This window comes from Talpa europaea (assembly GCF_964194135.1).
Source record: "Talpa europaea genome assembly, chromosome: 5".
Taxonomy (NCBI): Eukaryota; Metazoa; Chordata; class Mammalia; order Eulipotyphla; family Talpidae; genus Talpa; species Talpa europaea.
Window position 1 is genome coordinate 3,675,563 of NC_140071.1, and position 15,618 is coordinate 3,691,180.

The 15,618-nt window shown below is 51.7% G+C and overlaps 1 protein-coding gene across 2 annotated transcripts in view; it reads left to right on the plus strand.

The window, feature by feature from the left end:
• ANKRD33B (ankyrin repeat domain 33B) overlaps positions 1-15,618 on the plus strand; it is a gene marked incomplete at both ends in the record, with an annotated part of 64,531 nt that overhangs the window by 35,135 nt on the left and 13,778 nt on the right. For both annotated transcript variants that reach the window (XM_084233205.1, XM_084233206.1), the window contains one exon: positions 8,562-8,691. In XM_084233205.1, coding sequence (XP_084089331.1) covers positions 8,562-8,691 — 130 coding nt within the window. The remainder of the gene's footprint in view (positions 1-8,561; positions 8,692-15,618) is intronic.

The following is a 15,618-nucleotide window of genomic DNA, read 5'->3' on the forward strand; positions in this document are numbered from 1 at the left end:
AATGCCTATCAGTTCAGGGAAATGGATAAATAAGATGAGGGACCTGCGTGTGGGGGATGCTACGGCAGTCATCACGTGTTCGGCCTTACAGCATCCCAAAGGAGATCACCACCGCCCCTCTGGGTTCTTCCAGCCTGGCCAAGTCAGGATATTTTATGGGAGGAAACAGGGCGATGAGGTCAGTGGTGAGAGAGTCGATCGGTGGTAAGAGGTGGCAACTGTTTTTGGCTGCACCTAGTTGGTCGCTGATTGTCTAGGAAGAATGCAAAAGGAGCTGATGGTTTGGCCTCCAGCTGAGTCTGTGGTCATGAGGTCCTTGATCTGGATGATCCTTACCAGCGGCTTACCTGGGAGTTCTAAAACAATTGCTTCTGGGGCCTCCCTGGTGGCACAAGGGGTAAAGTCTCAGCACGATAGCTATGAAGCTTTCACCAGCCTCTGCAGCATGAGTTTGGTCCCCGGCCAGGGAGCTACCCACACAGCGCAGCAGACCTCTCCTGTCTCTCCGCTCCTCCCCTCAGCACTGTATTTCAGTCAGTCTGCCTATTCTGCTCCCCACTCTGTCTCTGGTGAATCTTCTCACCCCCCTGCACCTCTGGCCTGCACCCCAGTTCTTGCATGCATAAATACTTATCTTTTAAAAAAAAAAAACAACCCACAATGCTTCTGGGCCACTTCAAAGGAGAGAGAAGATGTAGTTTTTCCATCAGTCACCTCCTCCGTTTTCAAAATGGCTTCATTATATAAGGTCAGCTTCTCCCAGCTCCACGTGAAATGTTTGGGTGGTTGTTACTATGAGCTGACTCTGAGCAGTGCTGGGGCCACACCACACCAAGACAGGGCCTGGGGATCTGCCTGCTGGCCAGGTGGTCAGCCCGCCTGCATGGACATGCTTCCCCTCCCCGCCAATGCTGACAATGCTGACAACTGCTGACAATGCCTCCCACAAAGTAATCCAGCTCAAGACACTAAAAATTGCAACCAGCACCTTCTGGAGTGTGCAGGACAGGAAGGCAGGCAGCACCTGGCATGCACATCTGGATTCTGGGGGGTCCTGAGGACACTGTGACCGGCCATGTGGCTGAGCTCCCAGTGACCCTGAGACGGTCGGGGGGCCCTCCTCCAGCCACATGCTTCTTGGTCAGTGAGGAGTCTGAGGCCCGTCAGGGCTGGGGTGCAGCTTGGGCTCCCCTGCCAAGGACACGCGCCGAGGCCCTCTTCCAGCAGCCCGCAGTCTCTTTACCCTCACACGGGCCCCCCTCACACGGTGGCTTCCTTCTCACCCCGGGTCTGAAATGGTTGAAGTCATGAGCTGGTGTCCTGGGAATTTGAAATGTTAAACTTTAGTAAAATCCCCCTTTGACATCTCCTTGGGACGGTGGCTTCACGGGATAGTCAGGAGGTGTTTTCAGAAGAAGTTTGGGGTGGAACAGAAGCCAGTCTTCCACCCTGGGGGGTGTGTGTCCTTCTGCATCACCCTTTGGGACTAGTCGGGGGCCCCGGCCCCTTACAGCCACCTCGTCCCTTCAGGGCCGTTGTGTTTTCTGTGAGCAGGTGGCGCCGTTTATTTTTATCCTGGATTCCTCTGTGGAAGATGCTTCTTAGGCCCTGGATGTTAATTCTCATTGTCTTAATGTTCACGAGAGACGGCTTTGCTGGGTCTTAATTCCAGACGGCCGGCCTGAGTTTGCATTTCGGTTCATGGGACAGATTCCAGGCCCGCAGCAACCCTTTCTGGGGAATTATGGACTTGACTGGCCGCCTGACCTCATCAGCCACCCCGACTGTCCCCTGCTAAGGGGACCCAGAAACATTTCTCAGACAAGAAAAAGGTTATATAAACCTGCACTTTTTTAAAAACATCTAACACAAAGGCAGCATTCACAGAGTGATAGTTTTGGTGAGAATGATTTAGAAACTGCGAGTTTAAGAAATGTTACTGTGATGTGGTTTTGTTTTCTTTGTCTTCTTAGGAAAATGTGCAGAGCGAGGTCTGGGAGTGTGTGTGCCAAGCTCGGTGGCTTCAGGCTGAGCGTGGGCATGGCACTGCCATCCTGCAGCGGCCAGATCCGCTTACCAAACAGGAAGCTGTTTACTAAATAATCCGGGTCCTCATTCACGGAATCCACAGCCGTCCTCCAGCTCCTGTGACTTCAGGCGTGACTCTTGGGGCTGGGGTCTTGGTGGTCCCCAGCGTAGTGAAATACCCCGTCCTAGACTTTACTCTGGTCCTGGAGCTTAACCCTAAGCGAGATTCTTGCAACTACACCCTAACTTCCCCCAGCAGAATGGCCAGGCCGCCTCCGAGGGACAGAGCGTGTCTCTAGGGAACCAGAATTCCTAGTTCTTTCATAAAAATACCAACACTTCTCCTTTGGGGGATGGCATTAATATAAAGGTTATACAATACTCATATAAAGGTGTTTTCTAGAAATTGATTTTCAAGTAGGTGAAGTGTAGTCTCTCGGTTCTGCACTTTCATGAATTGCACGTTGAGTGATGGGCGTTTTTCTTTCATTGTGGCAGGTAATGTCCCTTTTCTTCCGGATGCCAGGGGCGCTACTCTATCGATTACTGTCCCAGTTGGCCGTGGGTTTGTATTGCCTCTCTGGGTCTCAGTCTCTTTCCTGGCCTATTTGTCAGCTCTTGTTTCTTCTGCTGGCTGCCCCTCCTCCGCCTTCACAGCCGGTTCTGTTTGTGCTTGTTTACAATAGTTGTCATAAGATGGTGTTTCGTAAGGAGAAAGGTATTAATGTAAACATTGTATTTGCTTACTGCTTTCACTGTGAATTAAAATTGTAGACGTTCTTCCTGAGCACAGCTTTGTTGTAAAGAATTCTAACTACAGAAGCACAGGGTAAAAGGTAAATACATCTCTTCCCAAGTTTTCCTTCTTGCTTGGCTAGCGTCAACATTTTTTCTATGAAGGCCTTCAGCTCATCAGATGAGCCCACCGGCATTATGGAAGGGAATCTGTTCTGCCCCAAGTGTACTGATTTAAGTGTTAATTTCACCTAAAAAAATGCCTTCATAGAAACAGCTAGAGTAATGTCTGACCAGACATCTAGGTACACATGAAATTAACCTCCACAGCCACACTGTTTCCACCCCTACTGAGGATATTACTCTTAGAATATCTTTCTTCCTCTCTCTTCCATCCCTTTAATCTGTTAATATGATACACAGTGTTATTAGAATGAGGTTGTTATCGCATCCTTTCTTCCTGCAAGGAATGGCATTCCAGTTTATTTTTGGTTTTTGACGTATACAAGCCCTTACGATTTTTGAGCAGAAACTTCTCGACTTTTCTATGGTGTGTAGACTTTGAAAATTAAGGTTATGTTCTGAGGGTCTAGAATTTCTAGGTAACCTCCATATGGGGGCTTCCATTTGTAGGTAGCTTACTTAATAGTCTTTTTTTTTTAAGGATAAGTTTTTAATTTGAGCTCTTTGTCTTATTTATTTATACATACATACATACATGCATACATACATACAAGCACTGTGTACAGTCAGAAGTGCAGGAGGGTGAGAGAATTCACCAGAGTCAGGGCAGACAGCAGAACAGGCAGACTGACGAAGTACACTGCAAGGGGAGCAGCGGGCTGCAGGAGAGGTCTGCGTGCCATGTGGGACCCTCCCTGGCGGCTGGGGATCGAACCGGCGCTGCAGAGGCTGCAGGCAGCTTCGCAGCCCAGCGCTCAACTGCTGAGCCACAGGGGAGGCCCTTACTTAATAGTCTTAATACTATTATTTTATGCTTATAAATACTTTGCTTGTGATACTAAAAATAAGGTCTATGGCTTCATGGAACCTTCTGCAAATGGGGCTCTGTTGATTCAGCAAGGTGACAATCTTTTGTTGTGGTTTGCCTTGGGAGACCATGGTGAGGGTTGCCTAAGATTGTACCCCTCACCCCACTTTCTTGATGGGGCCACCACGACACTCCATCGAAATCATGATTTAAACTACATTTGCCCCTTGAACAACTTGGGGCCCAGGGGTGCTGATCTGCCTCTCTCCCACCCAGTCAGAATCTACATGCAACTTTTGACTTACCTAAAACTGAATTCCTGGTAGCCTGCCGTTGACCTAAAGCCTTACACAACCAGTTAACAACTACAGAAACATAGGGTACAACATACGTATTTTGTATGTTACATGCATCATTCACTATTCTTATAATGAAGGAAACTGGAGAGAGGAAAATGTTAAAAACCCTAAGGAAGACAGGATCCTGGCTACTGGGGTGCTGGACTGTATTTATTGACACCACAGGCTTCTTAATGTTGATGGTTTACAAGAAAATCCTGTACCTTATAGTTTTGAGATCATGAACCCTGGTGGTTCAACCCAGTGTCGTTCAAGGGTCAATTGTGTAATTAAGAGCCTGTTTCAAACATGAAAATATATGACTTTTGGAATAGCCTCAGAGAGTCAGGAATAAAGGAAATGCTATTTAATAGTAACGACAGTGTCCATGTGGGGAGACTAGGGTGACTATTTCTGTGTCCAATATCATTTTATCTGGGGCTCTCAAATTTAGTACCTATTTTTTTTCCTGATAATCTTTATTTCTGACCTAAGATTATGCTCAGTTTCCTAGGCTATAAGCAGCAGAACTCTCCCGCCCATTTGGGGGATCTTCCCCTAGGGGACTGGAAGGGGCTGTGCTTCTAGAACATTCCTCCTCAGTGTCTGGGGTAGCAGGAGGGCGATCCCAGGACAGAGGGCAGCTGGGTCCCGCAGGCGCCCTGGAGAGGTCCCTGTGTCACCCTCTGGCAGAAATTCTTTCTGTGAACCTGGAGTCCTTAAGGAGAGATTGGATGGCAGGGTTGGCAGGGTTGGCAAAGGCGGGTACCCTTTGGCCTGTTTCTGAAGGGCAAGTTTGCAATATATATTAAAACTTCAGAATCTTTCCTTTCATCCAGAAATACCAATTCTAAGAATGTCTCCTGAGAAATTAAAGAATTATATGCACACAGCCTTAGCTCCAGGGATTTTCACGGCAGATTTTACTATGGAGAAAAATGGAAACAATGTCAGTGTCCAAGAGTGGGGATTCCTTAAATAACTGGGATTCTGCCCCGGGTCTGAGAGAATGAGCCACGACCCTTGACATTTTGGCCCGCGATGCTTTTACTGATGTGGAGAGATGCTGCTGCTACTTCCATGACCTAAACATAGAGCAAACAATCCTATTTTGGTTTAAAGAAAAATGCGGGTGTGCACACACATTTGTGATTGTCTGCCTGCACTGGGAGGTTTTTTTTTTTTTTGCCTCTATGTTCTTGGATATTTTTTCTGTAATAATTAGGAACTTGTGGAATTATGTAAAATGGAAATGATGACATCATGTACAACTTGCCATATAAGTCAGGGAGTGTAGAGTTCTTGAGACATGCTCCAGAGAAGTTCACATAGGGTTTATGTTGACTGTTTACAAGAAACAGGGGACATCTTGTAATTTTGTAATCGTGAACCTGGGTCGTTCAACCCTGTATCAGTCAGGGCCAATTGTGTAATTAAAAACCTGTTTCAGGGGCCTCCCTGGTGGTGCAAAGGATTAGGTCTCAGCACTGTGAAGCTATCATCAGCCACTGCAGCATGAGTTCAATCCCCAGCCAGGGAGCTACCCACATGGCGCAGCAGACCTCTCCTGTCTCGCCTGCTGCTCCCCTCAGCAGTGTATTTCAGTGGATCTGCCTGTTCTGCTCCCCACTCTGTCTCTGGTGAATCCTCTCACCCACCCCCCCAACCCCTCCCACCTCTGGCCTGCACCGCAGCTCTTGTATGCCTCAATAAATAAAATAAATCTTAAAAAAAAAACTGTTTCAAACATGAAAATATACGACATTTGGAATAGACTCAGAGAATCGGGAATAAAGGTGATGCTATTTAATAGTAATGTCAGTGTGGGTGCTCAGCAGCTGGGGTCACATGTTGCCAAACATTTAAACTGCCGAGCAGGCGGGGGATGGAGGTGTTGTTGCCGGCCAGCTCCCTTATCGGAAAACCTGACAGTCTCAGCGGCTTCTCAATAGAATCTGCCTGGGTTCAGGCTACCTCTCTTCTCTTTAAAGTTAAATTGTTATGGAACATTTTACTCTGTGACCTATTTCAAAGAATGCCAGGGTTTTAAATAGCTTTGCTGTGCTCACAAGATTTATGAGTTGATCTGATCTGCGGCAATGTGGATGTCAGTGTTCGGACGCGGGTGGTGTTCGGTATTCTTTAAAGCTTAAAAATCCTATTCATGATTTCATATTTTGCGAGGTCAGTTAGCAGTTGGCATAAGCAGGTGGGGTTTCCCGGAGTCTCCCCTTGGTCACTGAGACACTGCATTCTGATTACGGAGCTGGCACAAGCCGGATGGGCCTCCGTGGAGTCCCGTAGACCAGCTCCGTGGCCCCGCCCGTGGCAGGGGGTTGGCAGAGACTCGCTTTATGTTAACTCTGGGTCACAAGTTCTTATTCTGGGTTGAATTTTCGGATGTCACTGAGTCTGTGTGTGAGGAGGTGAACCTATGCCGAGGTGATTTCCCTTTGTTTCAAGGTGTCTTCGCTCAGATGCTACAACAAAATACCCCAACATGGGCAGCGTAGCGATGACAGGAAGCTATTCCCACAGTTCCGGAGGCCAGAGATCTGAGGTCGGGGCGCCAGCATGGTGAGGGCCCCCTTCTTGGTGCAGTCACCTTCCACCGTGGCCTCATTGGAGGAAGCGTGCGGGGGCAAGTCCTCCTTTGAAAGCTACCAGCCCCAACAAGTCTCGGCCTCCACGGCTCTGACCCTGACTTGACTGCCATCACCGCTGGCCCCACATCTTGAGGAGTCCCCTGGGGTGTCTCTTTCTGATACGGATCGTGTGAGTTTTCTCTGACACCAAATACTTGTTTCTCCATGCCCGGGGCACCTGCAGGTGTCCAGCCATACAGATCTGACACTAACCAGTTAGTACAGCTCCCGCAGGTTCAGAGCTCAGTCCCACAAGACCACCCTCACTGCAGATGACCCAGCGGCCACCTGCTGACCAGCTGGCTCCCTTATCTCCTTCCCAGGTTCCGTAACTCACTGGGATGACTCAGAGAACTTAGGAAAATTATTTCTGGCTTATTATGAAGGATACAACATCACAAGGAACATCCACTGCAGAGCTGCAGGAGCAAAGTCTGGGGAAGGGACACAAGGCGGCCATGTCCGCTCGGGGTGTGCTGTCTTCCCAGCACTTGATCCTCCTGTTGTTGAGTGGACATGGTTTGCTCTGGCAGTTAAATCCTTGGCTGTTGGTGATTGAGCTCCGTCCCTCCTCTGGGGGTGGAGTTGCGGGGGGTTGTCGCTGAGCACTGGGCTCACGGCCCGCTGTGCACGACAGTCAGTACTATGGCATTGACTTTCGAGAAAAGAAAGTTTTATTGCAAAGTCCACTGGCGAGAAGATAGACAAACTTCAGCTCTGTGCCCACCACCCCCCCCCCCCAGCGCTGGCCTAAAGTGGGTGGAGGCCATTATAGGATGGAGGTCGAGAGAAGGAAATGAAAGTTAAAAATGAGGAAGTTTTGGAACTTGACAGGGTCTGATTAGCCAGGCACAGGTGGGCCCAGTGTGCCCGCGGGTGGCGCCTGTTTCTGCCGGCTCTTGTGTGGCTGGGGTTGCCTCCCTCCCCTCGTCAGGTGAGCAGGCTCCAGCAGCAGCCGCGGGGTGTGTAGGGGGTGCAAATCCGAGTTCAGAACCATTTCTGCAAAAACAAGCCTTACGGGAACGTTAGGCGTGTCTTCTGTGGCCTACGAAAGTGATGTCAAGATGACCCCTGTTTTGGGGGGACTCAAAGATCTCCCTGTCTACCGTGCGGGTGGTTTTTCTAGAGACTCACCCCCATCCTGAAGCTACGTGGTTCTCGCACTCCCTGCCCGCAGGTCATCCTAATCACATGTTTTAGGGCTTTAGCTCTGTGCTAGGAGCCAGGGACAAAGACCAAATACCTGTTTTTTACTTCACTGCATCTACAGCGGGTCCGCTGCTTCCATCCTTGGTCTCCAAGGCACGGCGTGGCTCTTCCTCCTCCTCCTTGCTTGCTCCTCTCCAACTCTGGCTTCCTTGCACCGGCCTCCACCTGACGGCCCCTCCTTGTTCCCTGGGATTCTTCCCGCAGCGCCTCCCAGCCCACCCGTGGCCCCGTCTCCGCGAGCCCACCTTTACGATCTGGGCCGGAACCGCGTCGCCTGCGCCCGCCAGCTCCCGTGCCCTCGTCCGCAGGCTCAGGCCTCCTCTGGCCCGTCTGTGCGGGGCTGCAGCTCGCGCTGTCTCCTCCCGCTGGAAGACAGGCTCCGAGGGGCAGGGTCCTTGCCCCGGGTGTTCCTGGCGTGCCTCCTTCTTCATCATCCGTGCTCGGTGAACGCTCGGGGCTGCGTGATCGGCTGGCTGGCTTGAGACTGTCACCGAGGCCATCTGTTCTCCCACCTCTGTGCCACTCGGCCTTCTGGGAGGGCCGCGGGTGCATCAGGGTCTGTGGGGTGACGCGCGGCTGCCGCCCTTCTGACCAGCTTCCCCTCTTCGTTTTTAGACTGGCCTGATCGTTGCCTGCTACCACGGCTTTATGGACACCGTGGTGGTCTTAGCAGAGTGCCCCCATGTTGACATCAACTGGCAGGACAGCGAGGGGAACACGGCCCTCATCACAGCCGCTCAGGCAGGTAAGACCTTCCCCCCAGCCCAGAGCCAGCTCAGGGGGCAGCTGGCAGGTGGGGGGCGCGGGGGCTCTGCATGAACTCGGGGCTGCCAGGAGCAAGCGCGGACACAGATCTGCAGCCGGATGTGCGGTTAATACTGAGCCCAGGCGGAGCTGAGGGCACAGTCTCTCGTGCCTGTGGCCTGCACAGCTTGCCCGCTGGTGCGCAGCTCAGCCCTGGCTGGACCTAACTCTGAAACTGCCCCAAGTCTTTGAACATGGAGCTGCACAGACACCAGCCTCATGTCACCCGGGGCCCCAACCTCCCCCTGACCCCCGACCCCCGCCTCCGCCGGTGCTTGGACTCAGCAGGGAAGCTGGGGAGCCCGTCGTGGGAGAGGCTGGTAGTGGAGATGGCCAGCGCGCAAGAGTGGGCACGCTGACAAGGTCACCTTGCAGTTTCCCCCGGGGTGTAAAGAAAAGCCAGGGCCACTGGCTGGGGTGCATCGGGGCAGCAGGTGAGCCTGGGGGTGTGATGCTTGCAAGCATCCCGGGTGCTGACGCTCATCGCCAAGTGCGCGAGCTGCTCCTCTGAGAGTTTCTCAGGACATGTATTGAGGCAAACGTGACCGCTCCGCCTGTCCCTTCAGGACCTCACTTCATTGCCACCGGGGTGCTGCTAGCAACCAAACTCACAAAATTAGAGATGGAATTGGTTTTATTGAAGGATGCGTGAGTCAGGCGGCTTCAGTGGAGATGCAGGGCTCACACAGGATGGAGGGTGTTCTCAGACAGAAGGAGGTACGACAAGGTCACTGGCAAACGGAAAGAGCATTTCAGGTGAGGCCACCTTCCCTGGGGCGGCCGGGGGCCTCGGAGCTGCCGGCCTGTGTGCTGACCTGCGACCCCGGCTGGCCTGGCTTGGGAGGACACGCTGGGAGAGGCTGAAATCGCAGTGAGATCAGGTATTAAGTTTGGGCGGGGTCCAGCGTCAACAGCCCCATTTTGGGCCACTTTTTCCTGTTTTTAACAGCATGAGCCAGGTTTATAGCTGGCCATGCTCACAGCTCTTGGCATCTCAGATGCATCTATGGCACCCCCGCAGGCTGAGTCAGGAGAATAGGCCTTTGTTTGTGAAAGGAACATGGGGCAGCTACCGTGTCGGGGTCGTCGAGGCCTGGGGTTGGGCCAGAAGCTGGAGAAAGCCCCCAAGCCACACTGCGTGTGGAGGCTGGAAAGGGCTAACCTGTCCTCGCATCCCGCCCCCCAAGCTCCCGTGTCCAAGTCCGCGTGGGTGAACCTGACCGCCTGGGGAGGCGGGCAGAGCCAGCGTCTACCCCTGTCCAGGGAAGCGATCTGTGTACACGCTTTTTCATCCAGACGTGTAAGGTGGAGGCCTCCCCAAACTTGGGATGGGGCCGGGGCTGTGCTGCTCAGGCCACCGCCAAGGCTCCAGTTGTGGAGCTTTGCCTCCATGGAGACTCTCCAGGCTTGGGAAGTCCTGGCGACCGCTTCTGAGCTGCCAGCGTGTAAGAGGAGGCTCAGTGGCTTCAGGCTCAGCTCATTGTTACCACCTGCTGGCCAGAAACTGGGTCGGGGGCCAGGGGTGCAGAAGCAAAAGGCAGTTGTGCCCTTGAGTAATTCTCCAGCTAATGTGACCAAGAAACAGACACGAAGGCCTGTTCTCAGGCAGAGAACACCCCCTCTTGCCTGGTGGGTTAGGACAGGGGTCGCGGAGGAGGGGCCACGAGGGGTCAGGCCGCCAGGTTGCTGTAGGACTGCAGTACCCAGCCGGGGGAGCTGGGACCTGGCCAGAAGCATTTAGATTCGATGCAGGAAAATGCATTTGGGCTGCGTGCGGCTGGGCATGTGACAACAGGCCGGATGATCCCAGTGGGTCAGGAGGCAGGCAGGAGGGAGCGAGAGCGACGTGGCAGAAAGTACGGGTGAAAGATTGGTCCTTGGAGGAGCCCCATTTGGTCCTCGGACCTTTGCAGTGCTGAGCCGCCTCAGCAGAGGCCTTGGGGACAGGTCGGGAGTGTGGCGTTCCCGGGCCAGTCCTGCTAACACAGGCGTGTCAGGAGTCCCGGGGAACACGGCATCTCACAGTGTGAGACTCTTGGGGTGGTTTGAAGAGCCCTCTGCGTGCTGGGTCATTGCTGTGAATCAGTCCCCGCGTGGAACTTCTCAATTCTTGCCTGTTTGAAAATGTGTTTATTTGGCATAAACAGGAATAGCCACTTTGTCTGTTTGCATTTGCTTTTTCCACTTTCTCGTTGGAATCTAGTATCTGTCTTGATGTTTTGGGGTGCCGTTACCAACGAAACAGGGCTTGCTTCTCCCCCATTCGGTTGGGTGGGTTGGATCGGTTGCCGCGTGAAGTCGGGGCTTCTTCTCCGGAACAATCCAGACCTTTCCCTCCCGATTCCAGGATGGCCCAGCGGCCCAGGCACCCTGGCTTCACACTCCACTTGGCTGTGTCCCCACGGAGGAGCCAATCCCTGCCTGGGTCCCATTCCCCAAGACAGGAAAACATTTCCAGAAGCCTCCAGCAGTTTTGTTTACCTCTCTCTGCTAGGCTGCGTCACACGCCCGCACGCAGGCAGAGGGCAGCGTGGCCCCAGCTGCTCAGCTGGTCAGCTCTGGCCTCAGCAGCGTCTGGCTGGGAAGGACAGTCGCCAGCAAACGTGTTTATATTCTTTGCTGCTCCAGCAGCTTGGGAAGCCCGAGAGTGGCGAGTCCTGGCTCTCTACCTGGCGTTTCTACAGGAGTCAGCATTTGTAAATTAATGAATAACTTCAATAATTAACAGTTTCAATGATTAATAAATTGGGGTGCAGCTGTCTTGAGCTGCCTGCTGGGTATTTTCTAAGTCTAACTTCTTCAAATATTAATGCACAATAAAAATACAGTTCAATCCACCTTAGGCTTCTGTGCTGGAAAGAATGGATGAAAGTAAGTCCTCACATCTCTTTGGACTGTAATTTCAACTTTCGCCATAGCGGCCGCCCCCAAAATAGAATATAGAATAAAATACCAAAGAAACAAAGCATGAGTTCCAGGATGGAGCTCTGTGTTCGCCTCTGGTGGCTCTTTGAGAGAGTGGAGGGAGCTAGGTAGGAAAATGGCGCCTTCTCTGAACTTGGTGATAACGTAGTTGTTGGAACTGGGCTGGGTCTGGGTGACCTCTGGTTCATCCTTGAAACTTGAGACTCCTTGAATTCATTTTTAAAATGCTGCAGGGATTGCCCCGGGAGCCAGGCTGGCTTGGTTGATGCTGCTGGCTGCAGGGACACAGGGTGGCGACAGGCTCCTGGGGTGCTGCTGCAGGCTCTCCTGCCAGTCCCAGCTGGGGGGGAGTTGGGCCCCACCCTAGAGGCGAATGGACAGCTTGGCCAGAAGCCAGAAGCAGCGCCTCTTCACTGTTTCTCTCTCTCTCTCTTTTAAAAGCTTTTCTTTCTTTCTTTTTTAAAATATTTATTTATTTGCATTTCCCTGATTACAAGTGATGTTGAACATTTTTTCATATGTCTGTTGGCCATTCGCATTTCCTCTTCAGAGAAGTTTCTTTTTAGCTCTTCTGCCCATTTTTTGATGGGATTATTTTCTTTGTTGTTGTTGAGTCTCATCAGCTCTTTGCAGACTTTTGTGATCAGTCCTTTATCATTAGTGTTGGGTGCAAAAATGTTCTCCCAGTTGGTGGGGTTTCTCTTTGTTTTTGTTATTGTCTCTTTTGCTGTGCAGAAGCTCTTTAATTTGATGTAGTCCCAGCTGTTGATCTTTGCCTTCACTATCACTGCTTTGGGTGATGTGTCTGTAAAGATGTCTTTGATGTGCAAATCACGTAGTGTTTTGCCTATATTTCCTTCTATATATTTTATGGTTTCAGGTCTTATGTCTAGTTCTTTAATCCATGTTGAGTTGATTTTTGTGTATGGTGTGAGGTAGTGGTCAAGCTTCATTCTTTTGCATGTAGCGACCCAGTTTTCCCAGCACCATTTATTGAACAGACTTTCTTTGCTCCAATGCATAGTCTTTGCTCCTTTGTCAAAGATTAGTTGAACATAAATCTGTGGGTTTATTTCTGGATTTTCTGTTCGATTCCATTGGTCTGTATGTCTGTTCTTGTTCCAATACCATGCAGTTTTGATGATTATAGCTTTGTAGTAGAGTTTGAAGTCTGGGAGTGTGATGCCTCCATTCCCTTCTTTTTTTTTTTTTCAGGAGAGCTTTGGCTATTCGGGTTTTTTTGTGATTCCATATGAATTTCATCAATAATTGTTCTATTTCTTTGAGATACCATCTTACACCAGTGAGAATGGCACATATTAAAAAAACTAGCAACAACAAATGTTGGCAAGGGTGTGGAGAAAAAGGAGCTCTCCTGCACTGCTGGTGGGAGTGCAAACTGGTCCAACCACTATGGAGAGCTGTGTGGAGATTTCTGGACCTACTAAACATCGAGCTTCCATAGGATCCAGCAATTCCACTCCTAGGGATTTACCCAAAGGACACAGAAACATCCATTCCAAAGGGCACCTGCACCCCTATGTTTATAGCAGCACTGTTTACAATAGCTAAGCTTTGGAAACAACCCAAATGCCCAAAAACAGATGACTGGATCAAGAAGATGTGGTACATATACACCATGGAATATTACTCAGCAATCAAAAAAGATAAACACATGCCATTTGCAGCAACATGGATGGCGCTGGAAGGGATCATGCTCAGCGAAATAAGCCAGAAAGAAAAAGAAAAATACCGGATGGTCTCACTCATAGCAGGAATCTAGAAAACTTAAATAAGGGACCAGGAAAATGAATAACTATAAGAAAGTGAAAATCAAAATCAACAAAAAACTATGAACCAGAGAGACTTTTTGGGGGGTAGGGGGGCGGGAGGGGAGGGAATGGGGTCAGAATGGGGGGGTTGCAATTGTATGGGGAATATAAAAATAAAATTTATTATTTAAAAAAAAAAAAGAAAGGACATACAAAAAAAGTCCTGCATTTTTCATGGCTACAGTATAAATATTAATTGTTCAGTTAATATTAAATGGGCCATGAATATATTAATTTTCTAAATGAAAAAAAATTATTTATTTATGCATACAAAGCCGGGGTACAGGCCAGAGATACAGGGGATGAGGGGATTCATCAGAGACAGAGCGGGGAACAGAACAGGCAGACTGACGAAATCCACTGCTGAGGGGAGCAGCGGGGAGACAGGAGAGGTCTGCTGCGCCATGTGGGTAGCTCCCTGGCTGGGGATGGAACTCAGGCTGCAGAGGCTGCGGACAGCTTCATAGGGCGGTGCTTAGGCCCTTGCGCCACCAGGGAGGCCCACTGTTTCTCTTATTTTATCCTCGCTCCCTACAGTCGTGACTTCAGCATGACTTCATGGTTTTTTGAAGTACTTTCCTTTCCCTCATGTCGAGTGAGAGCTGGGCAAGTCTCTGTGGCTTCCTGGCTTTGTCTGGCATCCGCCTGTGGACTTGTCTCTGGGCCTTCTGCCTGCTTCCAGCCAGGCTGCCTGAGGGCTCTCCAGTCTCCACTGCAGGCTCCTCAGCCAGACGCTGCCTGCCCTGCAGAGACCTGGCCTAGCCCCTCACCCTGGCCCCCACCCACCCCCCCCTGCTGCCCCCTCCTCCTGCAGGACGGAGGAACAGCCTCTCCTGCGGATGCTGTGGAATGTGATGTTTCCAAAGTCAACACTTCCCTCTGCTGGCCTGGTTTTGAAAATGACACTTGAGCGTCTGGTCTCAGGCCTGTCAAGTCTACACCCGGAGTCAGTGGCGTTTTCTGTTTTGGAGCAGCGCAGGTGTGTGGGCTCTTTTCCGTGACTCGGTGTTGAGTGAGTCAGTGATTCTTCGTGGAGTGGCCACGGAGCCCGGCAAGGTGGGCTAGGCTTGCTCATTAGCACCCTGGACCCTCAGGGGCCCGTCTCTGAGGCAGAGAGAGGAACCCTGCAGCTTTTTCCATTGGTCATGTGTTCACTGGGCTCGAGACATCAGAAGTTGTGAATTTAGGAGCAGCGTTGTGGGGGCTGCGGGGACCCATGGCCCCCTGGGCATGTGGAACGTGGGGTGTCTGGGTGAGGTGCCTGATCAAACTCGGGGCGCCAGGGAAGAGCTGGCAGCTGGGTAAAAAGGGAAGCAGAATCCTTCAGGGGGGAGGGCCAGCCTCGGTGCGGTCGGAGGCAACACGGCACTTGGGGAACGGAAGGAGAGTTGTGTGATTTAGGGGTGTGTAGGAGCTGAGGGGCAGTGAGGAGGGGGTGTCGGGAGGAGAATAATCTGTGCTTTTCTGAGTTTCTGGCTGAGACTCTTGCAATGAAGGCAGCTAGCAGGAGAGAGACAGGCAGACGCTCAGCAACATGCAGACAGGCGGTGTGTGGGGAGAACCCAGGGGGAAGCAGAAACACCCACTTGGGGCTTAGGACCCCCGTAAAGTGTGTCCCACACAGGGGGAATGGGGGAGAAAAGCATCTTAGGCCCCTAAGGCCTGAGACCCCGGGGAGTGAACCCCAGCTCAGCCAGGCCCGCCGTCCGCCGCTGGGTCTCCGGCTGAAAGGAGAAGAGAGACGCCTTCAACATCTCGGCTCCTGCTTTTAGGGAGCTGGGAGAGGACAAGGGGCGTCATTTGTTCCTGTTTCCTCTCAGCAAAACAAGCCTGAGCCACAGCGGCGGGTTGGGGGGCGGCCGTTGGTCTTCCCTGCAGGGAACCGAACCTGAGAAGCTGCCACAACTTCAGCGAGCAGGCGCCGGGGGCTTTAAGGAGCGGTTGTCTCGGCCAGAAGCTCTCCGGGAGCTCCTGCATCTCCTCCGGGAGCTCCTGCGTCTCCTCCGGGAGCTCCTGCGTCTCCTCCGGGAGCTCCTGTGTCTCCTCCAGGAGCTCCTGTGTCTCCTCCGGGAGCTCCTGCATCTCCTCCGGGAGCTCCTGCATCTCCTCCG